The sequence below is a fragment of the Amblyomma mixtum genome, chromosome 3, assembly GCF_055824585.1.
Source record: "Amblyomma mixtum isolate Tamu chromosome 3, ASM5582458v1, whole genome shotgun sequence".
NCBI lineage: Eukaryota > Metazoa > Arthropoda > Arachnida > Ixodida > Ixodidae > Amblyomma > Amblyomma mixtum.
The window spans coordinates 419,269,289-419,289,773 of NC_143014.1; the positions used below are offsets into that span (position 1 = coordinate 419,269,289).

A 20,485-nucleotide genomic window follows, 5' to 3' on the forward strand; every position below is an offset into this window, starting at 1 on the left:
AAACAAATACAATGAGAACTACACAAAAGTTGTTGTTTCTTAAATTGGTTATACTTCCAGGCGGACACAAACTGTGAGGATAATTGTCATCCTAATGTTAATAATTAACTAAATACGATAACCAACATTTAATTGACTGCAGTTAATTAGCATGCAAGTTTGTATTGAAAACTTCGAGGTAGTGACATTTCATGACTATTCTAGTTAGTACAATTTTATCAAAGCGCCTGTGCCTTGAGATAGGCGCGTCTAAAATTCCAGCCCAATCCTTCTAATTACTCATGCGAGAGCGCGCTATCCAGCATGGAGCTCCTCCCAGGTGTGATGCAGCTGTTCCTTATGGCACTCCGTCCGACAAGAATGTGGACCGACAGGCGACGGCGATTACTCCTCGTTCTTGGCCAGGTAAACGGAAGAATGTGCGGTCGACGTGAGGCGAGCCGGCGCCGCCTCTATTTGTACAATGCCAGCCGCATCAACCGCTTCGCAATGGGAGCCGTCGGTACGCCTCATTTCAGTTAGTTGCTGAGCTGCAGCGCTAGCCGCAATGATTGATTGATTGATTGATTGATTGATTGACTGACTGACTGATTGATTGATTGATTGATTGATTGATTGATTGATTGATTGATTGATTGATTGATTGATTGATTTAGTGAAACAAGCTTTATTTCCTTCAGAAAAAGGGCGCCTCCCTCCCCACCCCTGGGAAGACGAGGAGTCCTGCGGCCGTGGATTAGAGGTTCCCAGGCAACCCTTAGCTTGTTGCGGGTTCTTCTGCCAGATGGATGGTGCGTCGCTGGATGGTAGGGTCCACGCTTCACAGCAGGGTCTACCAGATTTCTCTACTTACGATATTTGGTCCCACCGCTGGTATTGTTGGCACGTCCTAATTATGTGGTCAAGGGTCCTTTTCGCCTCACTGTGCTTGCGCTGATCGTTGTCCTTATGCTCTGTTTGCACGTGAAACGCCCAGACCGGGATCATGAAGGTACTAGTTTGGAGCCGCCTCCATGCGACAGCTTCTTTATTTTTTAAGCCAGAATCTGGCGGGGGTACCAATCTGCATGCCAATTGATAAGGGTTGATGATTTGTCCGCAATTTTGCAGACACTCGTCGTATGCCCAGTGTGCGGGGGGCTCGACGGCTACCCAGAAGTAGAGAGCTTCGGCTAGCTTGTGAGCCCCCTCGCTACCATGCGAGGCAGCGTGCGCGGGTGTCCAAATTAGCTCAATTTTTCTGTTCAGAGTTCTTTGGGGTAGCCTATCGTTTTCTAAAATTTTGGTCGACAGTTTTGCTGTCGCTAATTATGAACTTGGCTTCCGTTCCTACGCAAGCGAGCGTTATCCTAACTTCCTCCGCAGTTTATATGTTGCGGCCTCTGATGGCTGCCACGGATAGCGGTGGCCCTCGGCCATCGACTACCGAGGCTACTGCCGCACCCTTTTACCCTTTTATTGGTCCTCTCAAAAAAGGTTAAAAGCATAAAAGAAAGAGAGAGGATGCCTGGACCAGCAATGCTTTGCCAGGCTTAACGCCAATTCAAAATAAATTAAAAAGAACTAATTGTTCCAAAGAAGAAAAAAAAATTAAGCGAAAAACAGAGCATAAAAAACTCAAAAGAAAAGAAAAGAAAAGTCTCGTCATAATAAAAGTGAGACGCAGGCAGAGAGCCAAAGCACAGCGTGCAGTCCGCGGAATAAATAATAGTAATAAAAAAAGAGAAAACCCAAGTCACTGCAAAGTCATTGTCACCGTAACAGTCGAAGAAAGCAGTGAGCGCCGGCCACAAAATAAAAATCAGAAAAATAAAAACATAATCAAGACAAAAGAAAAAACCAAAGTCACAGTCACACAGTCAAGGACACAGTCACAGTCACGCAGTCAAGACAGAGTCAGTCACACAGTCATGGACACAGTCACAGTCACGCCTCGTCAAAGCCACCAACGCTCAATAAAGGAGCACGGGGCGCTCCTGTGTGCAGAGCTTGGGGAAGAGAGATTAGAGGAAAGAGAGAAATCAGCGTTAATAATTTGGAATTGTACTACTTATGAGATGAACCATTTGAAGGAGAAGAGCACAAGTAGAAGGGTTTCGGAGAAGGGAGGGGTAAACACATGGTGTGATGTCCGATGAGCAAAGAAATTTTAAGCGAGGAACTAAAGAAGCAGTAACGGAACAGTCCGCGAAGTAATGACGGATATTTTCACATAACAATCCACAGGAACAAGTTGAAGACGGAGACAGGCCAAATCTTTTAAAATAGAACGGAAATCTACCATGTCCAGTAAGTAAAGTTATTAGAGGATTCCTGGGTGGACGAATAGGGGGAATATTATGTGTATCAGGGATCTAGTTGAATGGTTCAGTGCCACCATTATTCTCGCGCCAAAAAATGCTCCATAAAAGAAGTGAAGAATGATGCAAACGGGAACGCACGCAACGACGTGAAAGGGTAGAAATATGTAAACTTCCAAACTTGCCGGCACTACCAGCAGCTTGGTCGGCTAACTCGTTTCCAAAAGTTCCGGAATGACCCCGGATATGAAATAAAAGAAATGGGGCAGCACCCGTTCTGCCACTCGCCGCATCGACATTGGCGACTCCCTTCGCTTGCATATTTCCGAATCTTTTGCTATTGATCTTCGGCTCTTTTAGCCTTTTTTTCTACGTTTAAATATGGATGCATGTTAATAAGGAAGGAAGAATTGCCATTGCGTTCTTGCTTTCCCTGCTAATTTCGACTTTTGTTTGCATCCCACTGTCTGCTTGAGTTCCACTTTTACAAGGGTCATCCTACCCGTCTCGGTCGTACTTAGTCTAACTAGGAGACGTGCACTGCTTCCATCAATTCTGCCCACGTGCTGTGCACCCCGAGTTCGAGCAGCCGCTCGGTCGAGGTCCCCATGTTCATCCTGAGCGCCTTCGTAACGCGTCTCCGGATTAGGGAGTCTAGTTAATCTTTCTCTCCGGCCTCGTACAAAGCTACGCGATGCAAACTCTCGGGCTCTTGCAGAGGATCGCGTCAAAAGAAAGAGGCCTCAAGGAGAGAAACTTACTATAACTGATCCAGGCGTACGTAATAAATAGCATCGGTTACGCGACACCCTGCCTAGCCGATGGTAGCACTGCTTGCGTCGTGCTTGCACATGGGCGCGTCTTGTTGATTGCTCTGTCCTACTCCAACCGACGAGCCTGGCCGACCGCTTCTGCGGTTTCGAGAAATTATCGACTATTACAAAAAGAGGCGTGGCCAGTTCCCTCCAACGGCAAAGGGGCTGCGAGTGCTCCAGTTCGACGGCGCAAGCTGCCCTCGCACGCCGGGCTCGTGATGCGGCGGCATCCCGTACTATAGGGCTGCGGTCCAAGAAGATTCCGGCTCATCCTCTATATTCGATTAATAAAGGTTTGTTCTCTCGCTCCTACACCACGCGTCTGTCAGAGAATTGCTTCCTACCCATTTCTGTGTAGCTCTCGTTTCATCCGCGGCGCGGTGCTTTTTCCAGCGTTTATCGGCTCGACCGGCACCTTTGCTCGCTGTTCGCAGAGGTGGGCTGAGGCATTCTCTCTGCTTACAGGGTCTGTTCTGAAAGTAGTAGGACTGGTTTTTTCCTGGGCCAACGGGTGGACGAGAGGCGGTCTGCGCGTGCAGGATCGTTGAAGGGGGAAGTTGAGTTTCCCCTTCAGGTGGTGACGAGAGGAAACACTTGTTGGTGATGAATGGATGGTCCGGAGTCGCAAACAGTCACGTTACTCGGTGGCGGGACAAGAAGGTTAACTATTTATTTACACAAAATAAACGAGAAGAAACAAGCAAGGAGAAAACTATTTACAACATGACTGACACGCTATTACACAAAATCAGCCCCACTTCACCGGGAGCGTTCCGTTTTAAACCTTCTGTATCCGCCCTTGGCGGGGACAGCAACCAATCAAATACTGGGGAAAGGATGCGAGCCAATCAAATGCCTAGGAAAGAAGTTTCGAGCACGCACACAAAAATTACGAGGAACTTTAGCGGCTATAGTGGTGAAAGGCGAAGCCTGAGAGCTGCATTCTGCTACGCGATTGTTCACTGCACATTTTGTTGCTGCATTAATTAACTGCCAATTAATGATGCTTAAGTTTCGCCTTTAGGAGTGGAACGCGACAGCGTGTTGTAACGCTGCCACGGAGTCCAAGGAACGCCGCCACCTGTTCGGCGCGATGCGTTGCCCTTCGAACGCAACGCTTTTTGAGGAAAGGAAATGGGACTTTAATTCTCTGTCATCTCGGTGGACACCTGAGCCGCCCCGTACAGGAAGGGAGGAAGTGTGAGTTAAAGAAGAGGGGCCGTAATGAAGAAAATGAAATGTGTATTTGAGGAAACGAAATTACGCATTAACTGTCTCACATATCTCAGTACACACTAGTCGAAAATTGTATTTGAGGAAAGGAAGATGCGCAGTAACTGTCTCACATATTTCGGTGGACACCCGTCAAAATTCGCGCGCGGTGACGTCACGACAATTTGGACCAATCTGAAACGCGGACAAAGACGCCTTGCTCGATGGTAAATTGGTTTTTGAGGAAAGGAAATGTATCTGTCTCTCATATCTCGGTGGACACCTAAACCTCGCCGTAACGGGAAGGGAGGAAAATGGGAGTGAACGAAGACACCGTATTCACTAGACGCACCTTTGTTCATTCCAAACGATCGAGCTAACATGGCGGAGTGGTAGCTTGCTCGACTCGCACTCCGGAGACCGGGGTTCGATTCCCAAGCTCGGCCAATTTCTTACTCGGCTTTATTTATCTGGTCTGACTAGAAAGGTTAATTCGACTGATTGGTTGAGTAAGCAATTAACTAAACTCAGTCAAACTTTCTTGGAGCATCACTATACGATCCCTTTAATTGGTTGCTTGGTTGGTAGCCAAAGTACAATTGGCCCCGTTTGAAATTCGCGCACTGTGACGTCACGACCGTTTCGACCAATTGAAAAGCGTGACATTTCTGTCGACAGCTCCTGCTTACAACGATGAGGCATAGTTAACTCGCAGCTCTGGACATCCTGGTCATGGCACCAGTTAAAGAAAGGTCGGATATGGCCGGTTAGTCTGATCGTACGTTGGTCAGCGGTACTTCGTCCGCTCGTCCGGCGACACGTTGCCGGTTGGGGCAGCAACTCCAAACTTCTTGCGACAAAACTGAAGCAAAAAACTAATTTATTGAAGACGAGACCAAAACACAACGAACTTAAGAAAAAGGCGGTTTAAAGAAAGGCTGTCAAAAAGGGCTGTTTAAAAAAAGGGCTGTAGAAAAGCGGCCGAGACTGAGACTCGGCGCGCTCATCCCCGCTTTTTGTTTGCAGCGGTTTTTATCCCCTCGATAATTGGGCGGAGCTTTAATAAGCCGGCTCTCGCCCAATTCCAACCAATACTGCTGCAGTGGCACTGCGCATGCAAGTAGGCCGAGCCCAGTGCTCGCCAGAGCCCGACTCCAGAGGCGCCAGCAAGTCCACTGCTTCGGGGGTTTCAAAAGTCGTCGGCCTTACTGTCCCCCACCCCCACTTGACAGGTCATCTCTCTCTTCAATGGGAGACGGTCGCCGACCCCTTGGTCCCCGACAATGCGGTCGCGGTCTTTCCCGCAGCCTTGGATGGCATCCGAAGCGCGCGACCCGCTGTCGCCATTCCTAACCCCTCCCGACTTCAGACGGACACGGTAGGGGGGGAATTAGCCTACGGGCGCCGTAGGCTTCTGCCTTAACACCTCCCCACCAAGAATGTTGCGTGGACGCTCGCCGTACACACAACATACCAAAGCGCTCAAAAGTACAGAAGACCCGGCCGTGAACAACAAAAAAAAAACTCAACAGCACCAAAAAAAAAACCCGGATCTCAACTGAGCGCTGTACGAACAACATAAAAAAAGGAGCGCTTCTGCGTCCTACTAACAACTGCACAAAGAGCATGTTCAAGACCACATGATGCATGCATCAACACTCACACTCCTTAACTTCTTTTCACAAGCAACCACAACAGTCGAAACACTTGTAACATGGGAGTCCAACATCAATGCACTTGAGTTCACAGTCCACCACGTTCCCCCATGTTCCCCCACTCTCACCCACTGCCCCAGTGTGTGCCCGAGCCAAGGAACATTTTTACGCTTTATGCGACCTGGCAGTGGCAGAGTGGGCTAAGGCTGAGGACATAGGCATTCGTCGCTAGCCACCAGGATCGAACCCCTGATCGGTTCTCATAATAGTAAACATCACGTGCCGCAGCGTGCACAATCCCCACATTCTTCCTGCTTTCCGCGGTCGCTCATCTCCTACCGCAGTGGAGCCGCCGCCCGTATGCGCATACGGTGCACAAGCCTCCGCACAAGGCTCTAAGTGCTTGTGCCTAGAGGGCCCTCTTGAATGTGGCATGGCCAGCTCAACCAATTCATCGTAACTGCCCTCTAGGTTTGCGATCCACCTGCTGCGGAGACCCGCCAGGAGATTGCAGGATGGGTCGCGTTTCGACCCTATCAGCGGCGGTGTATCTTCGTCTCCTTCAGAGAGTGAGATGAATTCGGCGTCTTCGTCACTGCTCAGACTCCTTTCATCGACCGCCATACTCATTGCGGTGTTACCTGAATCCGAGTTTCTCGGATCGGAACAGTCTGGCTCACCCAGCTGTTCTTCCGGCTTCTCGGAAGCTACAGCCTGTGCTACGGATGCTTTCTGAGCCATGCCGCTCTCGCCACACCCTGCTTTACATACTGCCGCTTCAGCTGGCAACAAAATGTCGCGCTGGGCAACCCGGCCGGCCGAGCATTCCACGTCGTCGCGCTCATCAGTGCCATTAGTATCACTAACAGCATGCTCGCCTACCTCGGAAAATACGACCTGCACTGTCTGATCACTGGCCGAATTCTTCTCAGGCACATCCGTGGAGCTCACCTCCACCTTGGGATTCAAAGACTCCTGGTCTTTGTCAACAATAATGCCTCACTCCACAACTCGCGGCTCCTGGACGCTAGTGATCGCTGCCCTGTCTGCAGGAACCCGAGGTTCCTCTTGACTGCTCTCTAACGGAACCGACTGCATGCCGCTGCTGCTATCCGCTTTACTCACTACTTTGATCAGCGTTTGATCAGCGTCCCATACAATACGGTAGGACGGCAACTGTGACGTCTCCGTCAGTGCACTGGCCGCTCTCCGTGAGCGTTCCTCCTTCAGAATCCTTTTCTTCTCCTGCCGTAGCTTCTCTTCGGCTATCGCTAACTGACGCTTCAGGTCAAGAATATAAGCGTCGCTTCTCTCCTTTGCTTTGGCTCGCTCAGCCTCTGACATTTGAGGCCGCTCCTGGCCATCCCAATACCCATAGCCATGTCCACTCCACCAGCCAACTGTGGCCATTGTGCCCTGTTACTCTAACCTTGCGGCTCAAGCACTTCCGAGGCAAGCAAAGTGAGACTGGGGAAACTCACTCGGCCGTCGGGTTGTCGATGATGGCACTTGCTGCGCAGCGGCGGCAGGTTGCGTCCATAGGCGCAGATCACTGGCCGGCATCCAGGGCTCGCAGCAGGCCCGTCACGTCCTCTCGGCAGACGAAGTCGGCAATCGCAGGTGCCGCCGAAGTCGCAGCGCTTCGCTCCGTCGGTCTCGCTTCGCTCGCTCCTTGGCGCTGTCGTGGAGTCTTGGCTCCGGGCCCTTCGCAAGGGTATCGGCTCACTTGGACCTTGGTCCCCGGGACTCTTCACCAAGGTATTGCCCCGTCAGGCTTCCGGAAGGTAGTGCCTCCAACCGCTCGCAGAAAGCCGCTCGGACTATCCTGGTCACGGCACCAGTTAACTCGCAGCTCTGGTCATCCTGGTCATGGCACCAGTTAAAGAAAGGTCGGATATGGCCGGTTAGTCTGATCGTACGTTGGTCAGCGGTACTTCGTCCGCTCGTCCGGCGACACATTGCCGGTTGGGGCAGCAACTCCAAACTTCTTGCGACAAAACTGAAGCAAAAAACTAATTTATTGAAGACGAGACCAAAACACAACGAACTTAAGAAAAAGGCGGTTTAAAGAAAGGCTGTCAAAAAGGGCTGTTTAAAAAAAGGGCTGTAGAAAAGCGGCCGAGACTGAGACTCGGCGCGCTCGTCCCCGCTCTTTGTTTGCAGCGGTTTTTATCCCCTCGATAATTGGGCGGAGCTTTAATAAACCGGCTCTCGCCCAATTCCAACCAATACTGCTGCAGTGGCACTGCACATACAAGTAGGCGGAGCCCAGTGCTCGCCAGAGCCCGACTCCAGAGGCGCCAGCAAGTCCACTGCTTCGGGGGTTTCAAAAGTCGCCGGCCTTACTGTCCGCCACGCCCACTAGACAGGTCATCTCTCTCTTCAATGGGAGACGGTCGCCGACCCCTTGGTCCCCGACAAGGCGGTCGCGGTCTTTCCCGCAGCCTTGGATGGCATCCGAAGCGCGCGACCCGCTGTCGCCATTCCTAACCCCTCCCGACTTCAGACGGACACGGTAGGGGGGGAATTAGCCTACGGGCGCCGTAGGCTTCTGCCTTAACAGGCATTAAAGGCTTCCGCCTTAAAAAGCACTAAACTCGCCGCGTTCCAAACCTCCGCCTTCCTCTTCGTTTCCCCTCCCGCACATGTGCGTGCGAAACGCACGTATGCCACGGGAACAATCACCGCCGATGAATCCTTATTATAAGAAAAAGGAAAGGCTGTCACTGAGGGGGTCCAGCGCCCAGTAGCAACAAACAAACTAGCCCTGAGGTTGTATTTGGCTGCATATGACTTCTGTATGGCTTCTGCCCTTTCGTCAACCCTTTTCGCGGCGTCACTCATCTGTTCCCTTAGCTCAGACAGGTATTGGGCAGCCGGTTTGTTCAGTCCCGTCGGCGGTGTCCACTCACCAGTCCACGTTTTGTGGAGGATACTGAGCGGTCCATGTGGGGTGCGTCCAAACATTAGTTCAAATGGTGACCTGCCCGTCACATCATGAGGTACTTTTCTATAGGCCCAAAGCATGCATGGAACGTGACGGTCCCATTCTCGCTGATGATCGTGTACAACATGTCGAAGCATAGCCTTAAATGTTCCGTTCCATCCCTCCACGATCCCGTTAATCTGAGGGTGTTCTGGAATAGAAAACCGCATCTGAACTCCCAGCCTTTGCATGAATTCCTGAGTTAATTTGGGCACAAATTTGGTTCCCTGGTCACAACAAATCAGTTCAGGAGTCCCAAACCTAGTGAAAACCTCTATCGACGCTTGACACGTAGCTTTGGCTGTCAGGTTTTTGAGCGGTGTAACTTCTGCCCATCTCGTACACAAATCAACAATGCTTAGCGCACAGCGGTGTCCCCTTGCCGACCCAGGTTCAAGCGGTCCTATGCAATCCAGGAACACTACCTGAAAAGGTGTCTCTGGTCTAGTTAGCGGCGTTATTGGCACCTGGTCTCTAACTGTTGCATGTGAAAACATTTCGCACGTGTGACAGCTGCGGCAGTGGTTCTTCACATCCGTTACCATTGTTGGCCAAAAGAATGCACTTCTAATCCTCTGCTTGGTTTTCTTTTCCGAGAAATGCCCACCGCTTGGTCGGTCATGTGCCAGTTCCAGCACTTCATGCCTTCGAGATTCTGGGAGCACTAGCTGTTTGTGCATCTTTCCATCAATCATTTCTTCATGGAAAAGTAACGCCCCGTGTACAACATTCCCGTGGCTACCCTCTCGTGCCTGTCTCCACGCTTCTCGTAACGATATATCGTCTCGCTGCTCCACCTTAAAATCTTGAGCCCTGGATGTAGTTTCTGACATTGCTCGTTCCTGCCCTATAGCAAAAGCTGAGGCAACTATCGGCTCCGCATTATCTTCCTCCTCGAACTCGAGTGTAGCCTCTGTTTTGTCCTCATCCACCCCGTGTGTAGAGCTCAGCTCTTGTTCGAAAACAGCTCTCTCTTCTGCATCTGGCACCTGCTGCTTTTCGATTCTTTGTAGCAGTGAATAAGTTTCTGGTGTCAGCAACGCACCTACACCTTCGGCTAGCTCTGCGGTTACAGAGCATAGTACTGGCACCTGCTGATTGACTGTTTCTCCTTCCGGTACTAAGGACATAGGCACATAGATTAGGTCTGTATCCACTGTCTGTCCAAACGCACCTCTCAGTTTTATTCTAGCGGAGCAGTCATCTCGACACGATGCGGGTGCTGTCGCTGCCCTCAATACTGTAATCTCTTTCCCTGAGTCCACACAAGCTTCTGTCGGACTATCTCCGATTTGCAGCTTTACCCAAGTGAGGGAGTCTAATTCAACCGCTCGATCGGGTTCTCCTTTCCTTTCCAATTTGGAGGCGAGTTTATCGGGGACAAGCAATTCCGCTCGGGCTACTAGCTTGCTCGTGTCCCTTTTGGAATCTGTTGCGTCCTGCCTTTGCTGTGCACTTGGGCAGTGAATAGAGATATGCCCATATTTCTTGCAGCGAAAGCATTTCACACCTGTATGCCTATTTTTCCCACTAGTGTTAGGGCTTGGAGTTGGCGGCTGCTTTTCCCGTTTCTCCCCACCTTGCTGCGGTGGTTTAGAACCTTCGAAACGCTCCCGCATTTTGCCTACCCGCCGGTTTTCCTCGAACGCTTCCGCTAATCCGGCCATTTCATCAGCCGTCAGCCAGCTCTGGTTCTCATTTTGCATGACATAGGTCCTGGCTTCGTCTGGCAGCACTTGTTTGAAACGATCTGCTATCATCAAATCTCTCAAATCCTCCAAACTTTCGACCTCTCGGCTATTAACATAGTACGTGAACATTGTCTCGAGCCTGGTCGCTACCTGATGCCATGAGTCACCTTGTTCTTTGCGTACCGCCATAAACAACCTCTTGTACTCATTCGGAGTCATTCGGAGCTCTTTTAAAACTCTCCTTAAGCTCCTTATATGGCATGACCCTGCCATCTGATTCGCTGGCTACAAACGCCCTCATTTTCTCAGTCAGAAATGGCAACAGAATAGCCCCACGAATTTCTTCTGGAATTTTAAGGGTCTCCACCATTGTGTCAACACTCTTGAACCATGCGGGCACCATTGGATCCTTTTCTGGCATAGGCGCCAGCACTGCTTTCAATTATTTTGCGTAATCGCCCAGCTTTGTGCCTGACCTCTGTCCATGTTGCGCATCCGCTACTGACTGAAGTTGCATTTGAGTCAGTTTTATTTTTTCCAGCTCAATTTGGAGCTTTAACTTTTCAATTTCACACAATTGAACCTGATGGTCCTTTTCTACAAGCAACGCTTGTGTCATATTTCCTAGTGCCTGTTCTGTCGCTGGCACTTGCTCTGCTGACGCAGGTTGCCTGTTAGGCTCTAGACCATTCCCTGCGGCGTCCATCACTGTATCAGTCATTGCATCTACCTATAGCTTACAATCACTATACAGACATGGCAACTTCGGAGAAAGCAGAAAGGAGGTGCCCTACCTCTCTCGATGCTCTGTCGATCGCACTGCTGTCGCACTCACCTTGATCACAGCGGACTCCCGGGAAGGTAGACGCACACGGGTGCGTCCCACAGCAGCTTACGACCTTGGAACGCGCTTCGCGTGGCCGCCTGGTTCTTGCTCTGAACCTTTCGACGTGGACGCCTGGTTCCTTTCAGCAGCTTGCTGTCTCGAACCCTCGAAGACTTGTCTTTGCCCAGCTCCTTCAGCTCCTCGCTGACTTGGGCTTCCTGCGTCTTCTCGAACTCGACCTGCGTTCGGGCCGGTCAGCCACCGGGACGCTCTCAAGGAAGGCGTCCTGGCCTGCGTCTCTCGTCTGTTTCTCGACGCAGCTTCGCGTTTCCTCCTTTAGGACGAGCTACCACTCTGCAGCTTGTCCACCGACTTGATCTTCTCACCTTCCGTCCAAGGCCTCGAGCAGAAAAACGTTGCGATCCCGTGTCGACTGCGCCAGTTGAGTTTCCCCTTCAGGTGGTGACGAGAGGAAACACTTGATGGTGATGAATTGACGGTTCGGAGTCGCAAACAGTCACGTTACTCGATGGCGGGACAAGAAGCTTAACTATTTATTTACACAAATTAAACGAGAAGGAACAAGCAAGCAGAAAACTATTTACAACATGACTGACACGTTATTACACAAAATCAGCCCTACTTCACCGGGAGCTTTTCGTTTTAAACCTTCTGTCTCCGCCCTTGGCGGGGACAGCAACCAATCAAATACTGGGGAAAGGTTGAGAGCCAATCAGATGCCTAGGAAAGGAGAAGTTTCGAGCACGCACACAAAAAACACTAAACTCGCCGCGTTCCAAACCTCCGCCTTCCTCTTCTTTTCCCCTCCCGCACACGTGCATACGAAACGCACGTATGCCACGGGAACAATCACCGCCGAAGATTCCTTATTATAAGAAAAAGGAAAGGCAGTTCCTGAAGGGGTCCAGCGTCCAGTAGCAACAAACAAGACTGCAGGCGTTCAAACTTGCACTGCAGAACACTTCGTGCTAAAAAGTGGCAAACCGGAGAGAGAACAAGCGTTCTGGCGACGGCGCCGCCAGCAACAACAGCAGCCACCGACGCGCGTCGTGCCGTGCGTCCGCGGTGTCCGTCGTGCGTCCGCGGTTCTATGCACTGTGCTGGAGGCTGGATGGCACCGCAGAAAGTTCAGCGAACTTAACAGGGGATATTGGGAATGCTGGGGAAAATCGGCAGTCGGCTCTCGGCCGTTGAAGAGAGCTGGTCACTTGTACTGTGAACCCTTGTCGAAAGTCTCGTCACGCAAAATCATGGAGCGTTTACTGGATCAGCGATACGCGATAAAATTTTTATAAATCTTGGTAAAATGGGCAAAGAGATTCACGACATGATTAAGGGGGCCTACGGTGACGCTGCCATGGGTAGATCAGGTGTTTTTTGTGGGGAACAAGCGGTTCCGAGAAGGTCAGGAAAGATTGGAAGACGTCGACCGTTCCGGACGCCCTTCAACCAGCAAGACCAACGAAAATGTGTAGCCAGTGAAACATTTACTGAGCTGTGATCGCAGTATGAGTATCAGAATGATTGCTGATGACATGAGCCTTCCTCAAACCCCAGTTTTTGAGATCGTGACCGAAAACTTAGCCATGTGGAAAGTGTCCGCGAAGTTGGTGCGGGAGTGTTGTCAGAGGAGCAAAAGGCCAACCGGAAAGCGATCTGCCAGGATCTCCTTCATCATGTGAATGAGGACCCCGATTTTTTGCCAGCACAAGGCGGCAACGCTACCTCAGGCCCCCTACAGCACAGACTTTGCCCCGCCAGACTTTTTTCTATTCCAGAGAATAAAATCGACGCTCAAGGGGAAACATCACGGAACGGTAGAGGTGTTTCAAAAGGTCACGACGAGGAAGCTAAACAGCATTCCGGTCCAGGCGTTCCTGGAGGCGTACGAAAACTGGAAAACTCATTGGCAGCAGGGTGTAGGTGCGGAAGGGTTCTACTTTGAAAAATTCTAATCGTTTGTACTATTATCTTGAATAAATTTCACAAAATAAAATGAGTCCTACTACTTTCATAACAGACCCCGTATGACTTGAGGATGGCGGCTGGTGTAATTGAGACGCTTCTTCAGGCGTTTGCGCCGCTTATTGCTGTTCTGTGCCAGACGAATAGAGCGTAGTAAGTTGTTAGGTTCGTTCGTTTCGTGGCACCATTGTTAACGAAATTTGTTTTGCGCGAGTAAATGGTGTGGTCCTCGACGCTGACAAGGTGTCTTCGTAGCCGCAGTAAAATTGCAGCGGTTAATTATGTGCAGTAGGGCTGTGGCTTTCAGTTTTGTGCGAAGTCTGGGATGTTTCAAGCTCTTTTATATGGAGCTGCGGAACTTCGCTGCTCACTCTGTACAAAAGAAGGGGACGTTTACGTCCATTTATTCAGATATATTTACAACTATTTATACTAATAGTATATGCGATAGTTTGCATGTATCGGCAGCCATATACTTTGCAGCTTTATACGTACACCCCGGCTATATACATTGCGGCTTTATACATCTCCCTCACCAGCGTTCCCTGTAAATTAATGGAGCACGCAATTTACTCACACATCATCACCTTCTTGGAGACTGTGAACTTTTTTCACCCTTCTCAAGACGGATTCCTAAAAAACCTCTCAACTGGCTCTCAACGAACATATCCCTACACGCTCTCTTGCTTAGAGTTTGAAAAAACTTTCAACAAAGTTTCTCATCAACGCCTCTTACTTAAACTTTCACGCCTAAAGATGAATCCGTTAGTATACGATTGGCTCCGAAATTTTTTGACTAACCGCCACCAGTTCGTATAGGTTAACAATCACGCATCTTCCATTTTTTCCTTTTACCTCAGGCGCGCCACAAGGCACGGTTTTAAAGTCTCTATTATTATTACTTTACATTAACGACCTCCCAAGTAATCTATCTTCCACTGTTCGCTTGTTCACCGACGACCGGAGCCTCACCAACAACAGAGACACGTACCACCTGCAATGCGACATAAACTTCTGGAAGAGTGGCGCGCAAACTGGTAATGTCTATTTAACGTTAATAAAACAAGTTTATTATTCTTTCATCGTCGCCGATCGTATCCTACTCCTAACTACACCGTTCGCGGTTCTATTATGTCCCACGCTTCTTCATATAATTATTTAGGAGTCTGCCTAATGCAAGATTATCTTAGACCTCCCACATAATGAACATAACCAACGAAGCTGTGTCCTTGGTTATCTAAAACGTGCATTTGGCACCTGCTTCCGTAAAACTGCGCGCCTATTTCACTCTTGTTCATCCTAAACTTGAATATTCATGCTCAGTCTGGGACCCCCAACAAAATAACATAGCCAGAACGCTCGAGTCCATCGAGAGCCTCGCGATAAGATTCATATTTTGCGATTATTCATAACATACGAGCGTAACAGCCTTGAATACAAAAGCTAACCTCCCCATTCTTGAATACCGTCAGCGAATAACCAGACTCTGCCTTTTGCACAGGTTTTATCATTCCCCTTGAAGTCTCTCTGTTATCACCCCTGCACACCGCCTTTCACTTCGTATCAGTCATCCGAAAGTTGTGCATACAGCTTGAGCATTCTCTTCTGCGCATCTGAAATCATTTTTCTCCCAGGCTGCAAGAGACAGGAACAACCTGCCCGCTGAAGCTTTTATACATCCTGGCGTGGAATCCTTCAAATCATTCATCACCGATCTAATTAAATGATGTTTTAGTCCACCCCTCATGCAATGCCTCTAGTGGGCCTTTGAGGTATTAATTAATAAATTAATAAACAACTCTTTTCATTTGTAGCCAATTAAATTTATAGAATTTCTGTCTATATGCTGTGTATACAAGTATTTGCAATCATAAGAGGCTTGTATTGTAGCGCAACCACTTTTGTATGCACGAGGAGGGCAAAACATCTCGTGGGCGAGCGGAACTCAACAGCAATTCAAACAAAACACGCCCGGGTGGAGACGCCAGTTCGTACGCCCTCATATGTTTGGTCGCCGACTCCTGCGGCGCCGAGCGACACTCGCCGGTAGCAGAGACACTGACGCGGCGCCGAAGACACGCTGCCATGTGGTACTGCCTTTACGGCGTTGTGACTCCCCTCCCCCCCTCCCATTCTGTGTTCCCGCCACAGCCGTCTTAACTTAAGCCTTTCCCAGAGGCAGTGCGGGATTCTGCTTCAGCGGTGCTTCTCCGAGTACGCGCCTCTATGCGACCACCTGAAAAGAACGGTGTTGGGTGGCAGCACCCAACACAGCAGCAATGACCCTGCGACCATGTATGTACCACTGCCAGGGAGACGACGGGCGGAGACATTAGACACCTTTAAAATATCATGTACCATGCTATCGTTACTGTTACCGGACTACCGGCTGCCCGCCCACCACCACACCGCCCGCGTTGATTGGTCCCGATGCTTCACGTGCGCGCGCAGCAGCCGGGTACGTAGCTCCATCTGGCGGCGTCAAGGCCATTTGCGCATGCGCATTGACTGCGCGCGGGCTCCCGGTACTCCTGTATCGGTAACGGTAACACGGTACACGGTATGCTAATGTTGTGTATTGAGTCGAGATGTGGTGGTGGTAAAAACTTTATTTGAAACTGGGGATTTTGGGACACCAAGTGTTTGGACATATTCATTGAGCAGCGATATTCTGAGACTCTTCTCAGCTTTTACTTTGTTTGTCTCTTTTGTAAGTAATATTGTAAATATGTGAATACAGTATTTCCCTTGCTTCCCCTACTCCAACTTTCCGACCCACGTTCCTTCCTCCATTGCCACAGCGGTGGTGTTCCTGCACCCCATGCCTGGTGAAACAATCTACTAGCACGGCAAAATTTATCAACGGTGACTGCTCCTGAGCACGTGCTGAAGCGGGCTTGATTTCGCTTTAATCTGCCTCCTTTTCTTCATACGCTTTTTTGTTTAGCATCGTTTGATTAGCGCCTGATTGTTGTCAGGAGTAGAGATTTGAAGCCCTGAAAAAACAAAACAGTGCAATTTTGGAGAAAAAAATTTTTTGTTTTCTTTCCAGCCGCGGAAAAATTGAAAAAAAAAAAACGAAAATTTTTCATGCAAATTTATGGTTCACTGATTGCTTGCTTTCAGTCTAGGATTTTTTTTTGTTTGAAAACCTCTACAGCGTGCAGCGTTGGAAGCACCCACATTTCGGGCGCCCAACGTGGCGTGCGAACTCATGACCCTGAGATTAAGAGTCTGAAAACGATTCCCTCGCAGATGCCATCGTCGATGCCAGGTAGTGCTTTTCAAACGATCCTGCTGCGAGTACGTGAGTTCAAGGCGAGGTGATATAGATGCTCCAGGCTGGACTTGAAAATACACCTTTAATACTTGGACTCAGAGCTGAAGTAGAAGAAAATGGCTGAAAATTCCGCCGTGCGATACATAAGGCGCACACGTACGCGTCTTTAGCCAAATACAAGCCTAGCTTGCTGGTGACAGAGATTGGGTAGGAAGGCTGTGCAGTAACACTAAAGGAAATGGACGCGGACTATCATTTAATGAACTGTAGCACGTGGCACCATCTGTCTAGGCCTTTGCACCAACCAGCCGCTAACTCATCTGGCTTGCCGACTGCTGCAGATGCCACCATCATCCGACTGTTGAGAGCGAAACTGGTCACGTTTCGTAAACGTGCATACAAGGCTTCGCAACACGCTTTCATGAGTACGCGTTCGAAAGCTCTTCAGTCGGACCTAGCTGTGGACACAACTTCAATTCAGGCTGCTGCGCGTAGTGGAGCAAACAGCGACAATTACTCCGAGTAGGATATGGCCTGACTTATGGTAGGTCAGATTTCATGCTCCGTTTCCGGGTGTTCGTTTCACGAACATGACATTTATATCTGCACACTTGCCTGAACTTCGGAGCATTATTATTCTCAGTTTATGCCATGTGTTGCAATTTTTTTTTATGAGAGATGCAGAGCGCCACCTCAGGAAGAAAGAGAGAACGTTTCTAAAATTCTCTTCTTCTGCTTTCCGTCGTCAGGTGCCACTCAGATATAACTCTCCCCCAAAGCAGTAGAGCAGGTGCAAAGGCTAGCCAACTAGGGTGAATAAGAAAGGAGGATAGGGGAGGACCTTGGACCGTCGGATCGGCTATATTCGGCAGGTATTGTAAAAATAGTGGAGGCGCTGGGCGAGCACTGCGGCGTTAAGCGATCGCTATTAGAGTGGGGGATAAGACGTGGTGTCGCTTTAGACTTCACATGCAGTCAAACGCAGCGATGCCGCACTGCTGGCCAAGTAATCCCCGTCGCCTGTCAGTCCACACCTGCGTCACACTAGGAAGGAGCTTCATGCCGAGTGCTGCGCTCTTGAACGTGTAATTATATGAATTTGGCTGAAATTCTGGACTCGCTTATCTCAGGACACAGGAGCTTTACTAAAATTGTACAAAATGGAATCGGAATCACACGCCACAATCTCGAAGTCTTCAATATAAACATGAATGTTAGCTGCACAGAATAAAAAGTTGATTATCGCATATAGTTAATTACCCATATTAAGATGACATCCTCCCAGATTGCTTCCCCCTGACCGCATATCCCATGTACAAAATATACTTTTTTGTAGTGTTCTATCTATTTCTTTCAAAATCTGACTTTGAACACAATGTATAACTTTAATTTCGCACTAAGCTTTGTCCGACCTGTGCCTACGTAGTTTCCCTATTATTTCACGGTTTACGCATGAAGAACAAAAGGTTTGGTTTGGTTTATGGGGTTTAACGTCCCAAAGCAACTGAGGCTATGAGAGACGCCGTAGTGAAGGGCTCCGGAAATTTCGACCACCTGGGGTTCTTTAACGTGCACTGACATCGTCCAGTACACGGGCCTCTAGAATTTCTCCTCCAAAGAAATTCCAGCCGCCGCGGCCGGGATCTACCCGCGTCTTTCGGGTCAGCAGCCGAGCTCCATAACCACTGATCCACCGCGGCGGCCTGAATAACAAAAGCATCATCACATATTCCTTGCGTACTGAAAGTAAATTGTTTCTGCCACGTGCTGCCTCTATAGCTGCTTAGCAGAGATGGCGCCTACAGCGACAGGAGTTGCGCGTACATTTCGGAAAAGCTTAGAGAACGACCTTCGTGCTGTGAGCTCCCGGCGCACGCGCCTAGTCTCGTTGCTTCTGCTGGCTCATGCCATGATAAGGCATTGATGTACAGCCCGGCCTACGGTAGCGCGATACTCGGTTGAATGTGACTGTCGCAATGTCTCGCATAAGCCGTATTTTCTGTCATACATGTCGCACACATTCTTAAACTCATCGCCTACAAATAGTCGGCACTGGCAGCTTTGTTGAAAAGCCGCCCCCTACGTGTTACATTCATTGCGACACGGACGCGCCTTCGGAATCGCTTCGGGGTGCGGCCTGCGCAGCTTTCCATTCTTGGTGGTGCTCTTGTTTGGACTGCGTCCCTCTTCAACACAATACGGCTCACTATTGCCGTTGCATGCTGCAGAGTTAGAGTGTTTAGGCGATGGCGTTAAACATGGTAACTGCAAGCTGTTTAAGCTTCCCATTAATGTTCCGTTCGAGCAACCCACCGCGAGAGCTGAGCCTCGCGCCTCATCTGGGTGCGCGCAATCTACGGCACACGCTGAACCTCGGCGCGTTTGTCTATTACAGCCGTTGACTTTCTTCATCAGGACGCACTTGGGTGGAATTGTTCATTTTATTTTATTCATACCACGCTGTGCACTTCATTCTCGGTTCTGAACATGAACACTAAAACATACAGCAACGCAATGCACTTAGTGGCTAGAACCTCTCTTCTCCAATGCAGCGGAATTTGCTCCGGTCTACTTACACCTCCCGTTGTTTCCGCTGCTAGTCTCACATGGCTGTTATTTTTTAGTTCGCCTTCTCCCACTCCTGCGGTGCTGTTATGATCATGACAGAAGTGCGGTTCAGGTGGTCGCTGCGTGATCTGCACACGCAGGCCACTGCTTTCCTTCCCTCTCCCCCTCCCGACACTCCTTCGCAACTGCGCGGAATGCTCCACATTCGTACGACGAACGCATCTTCTAGGCTAAAGAGGCTACCCTAATCAGCTAATTACCGCCGGTCAAATTCAGTTCGCGTCCTACATTGCTGATTGCTGTAGCCCCATGAATGAAACTGCACGCAGGCTATACAGTGTCAACATTTGGTCTTACCTGTGCTTTCAGGATTGCAGTGAAAGTGGGAGACACTTTCGAAGACCTGCGGCTGTTCGAAACCGTTGACCTGCATGAGCCAATGGGATGGGTGCACATTCCCATGCAAGACTCGGCTGGCCGCCCTGTCCGCGTCTTCCTTATACAGATTGCAGTCTTGGCCAACCACAAGTATGGCTACGACACCCACCTGCGGCAGATCAAGTTGTACTCTCCTGTTCAACGAACCAACGTCAGCGTCTTGCCTGGCGTCTACTTCACGAGTGTGGAATGCCAAGCCTTCAGCTGCATCCGCTGAGAGATCAGCGTTTAAGCATCACCTACCCCACGCCCGATAAGCCTTGATGACATTTTGTACTGATTTAAGCTAATTAAAGCGATTTGTTTCTGCATCCGTTCCATCCGGTCCAACAGAGGACCAGAGTGAAACCATTCATTTGCAATGTTGGTTCGATTACCTGTGCTGCTTGCGGTGCCGTGTTTTGATACCTTTTCTTCAAAATTCGGCTATTCTTGTCTCTACTCTTGCTCAAGGTCAAGCATAATTGACTGTACGGAAGAAACTGAAGCAGCCGTTAAGTCGTTGCTAATCGCGAAAAGGGAACACTGAATTCCTATACGTCAGCAGTGCCTGTACAAAAAACGGCGTGAGTTCGGGCCCCACGTCGGTCCCGAACACACGACCCTCAGATTAAGAGTCTCAGAACGATTCGCGAGCCACCGTCGGTGCCAGGTAGTGCTTTTCAAGCGTTCCTGCTGCGAGTGCGTGGGTTCAAGGTCAGGTGACATAGATGCTCCAGGCTGGACTT

At 49.6% G+C, this 20,485-nt stretch overlaps 1 protein-coding gene across 1 annotated transcript in view; it reads left to right on the forward strand.

The window, feature by feature from the left end:
* LOC149357843 (anaphase-promoting complex subunit 10-like) overlaps positions 1 to 19,974 on the forward strand; it is a 33,321-nt gene extending 13,347 nt beyond the window's left edge. Inside the window, exon 4 of the mRNA XM_089577978.1 lies at positions 19,689 to 19,974. Within this exon, the coding sequence (XP_089434104.1) occupies positions 19,689 to 19,974 (286 nt within the window). The remainder of the gene's footprint in view (positions 1 to 19,688) is intronic.
* Positions 19,975 to 20,485: the final 511 nt, after the last annotated feature.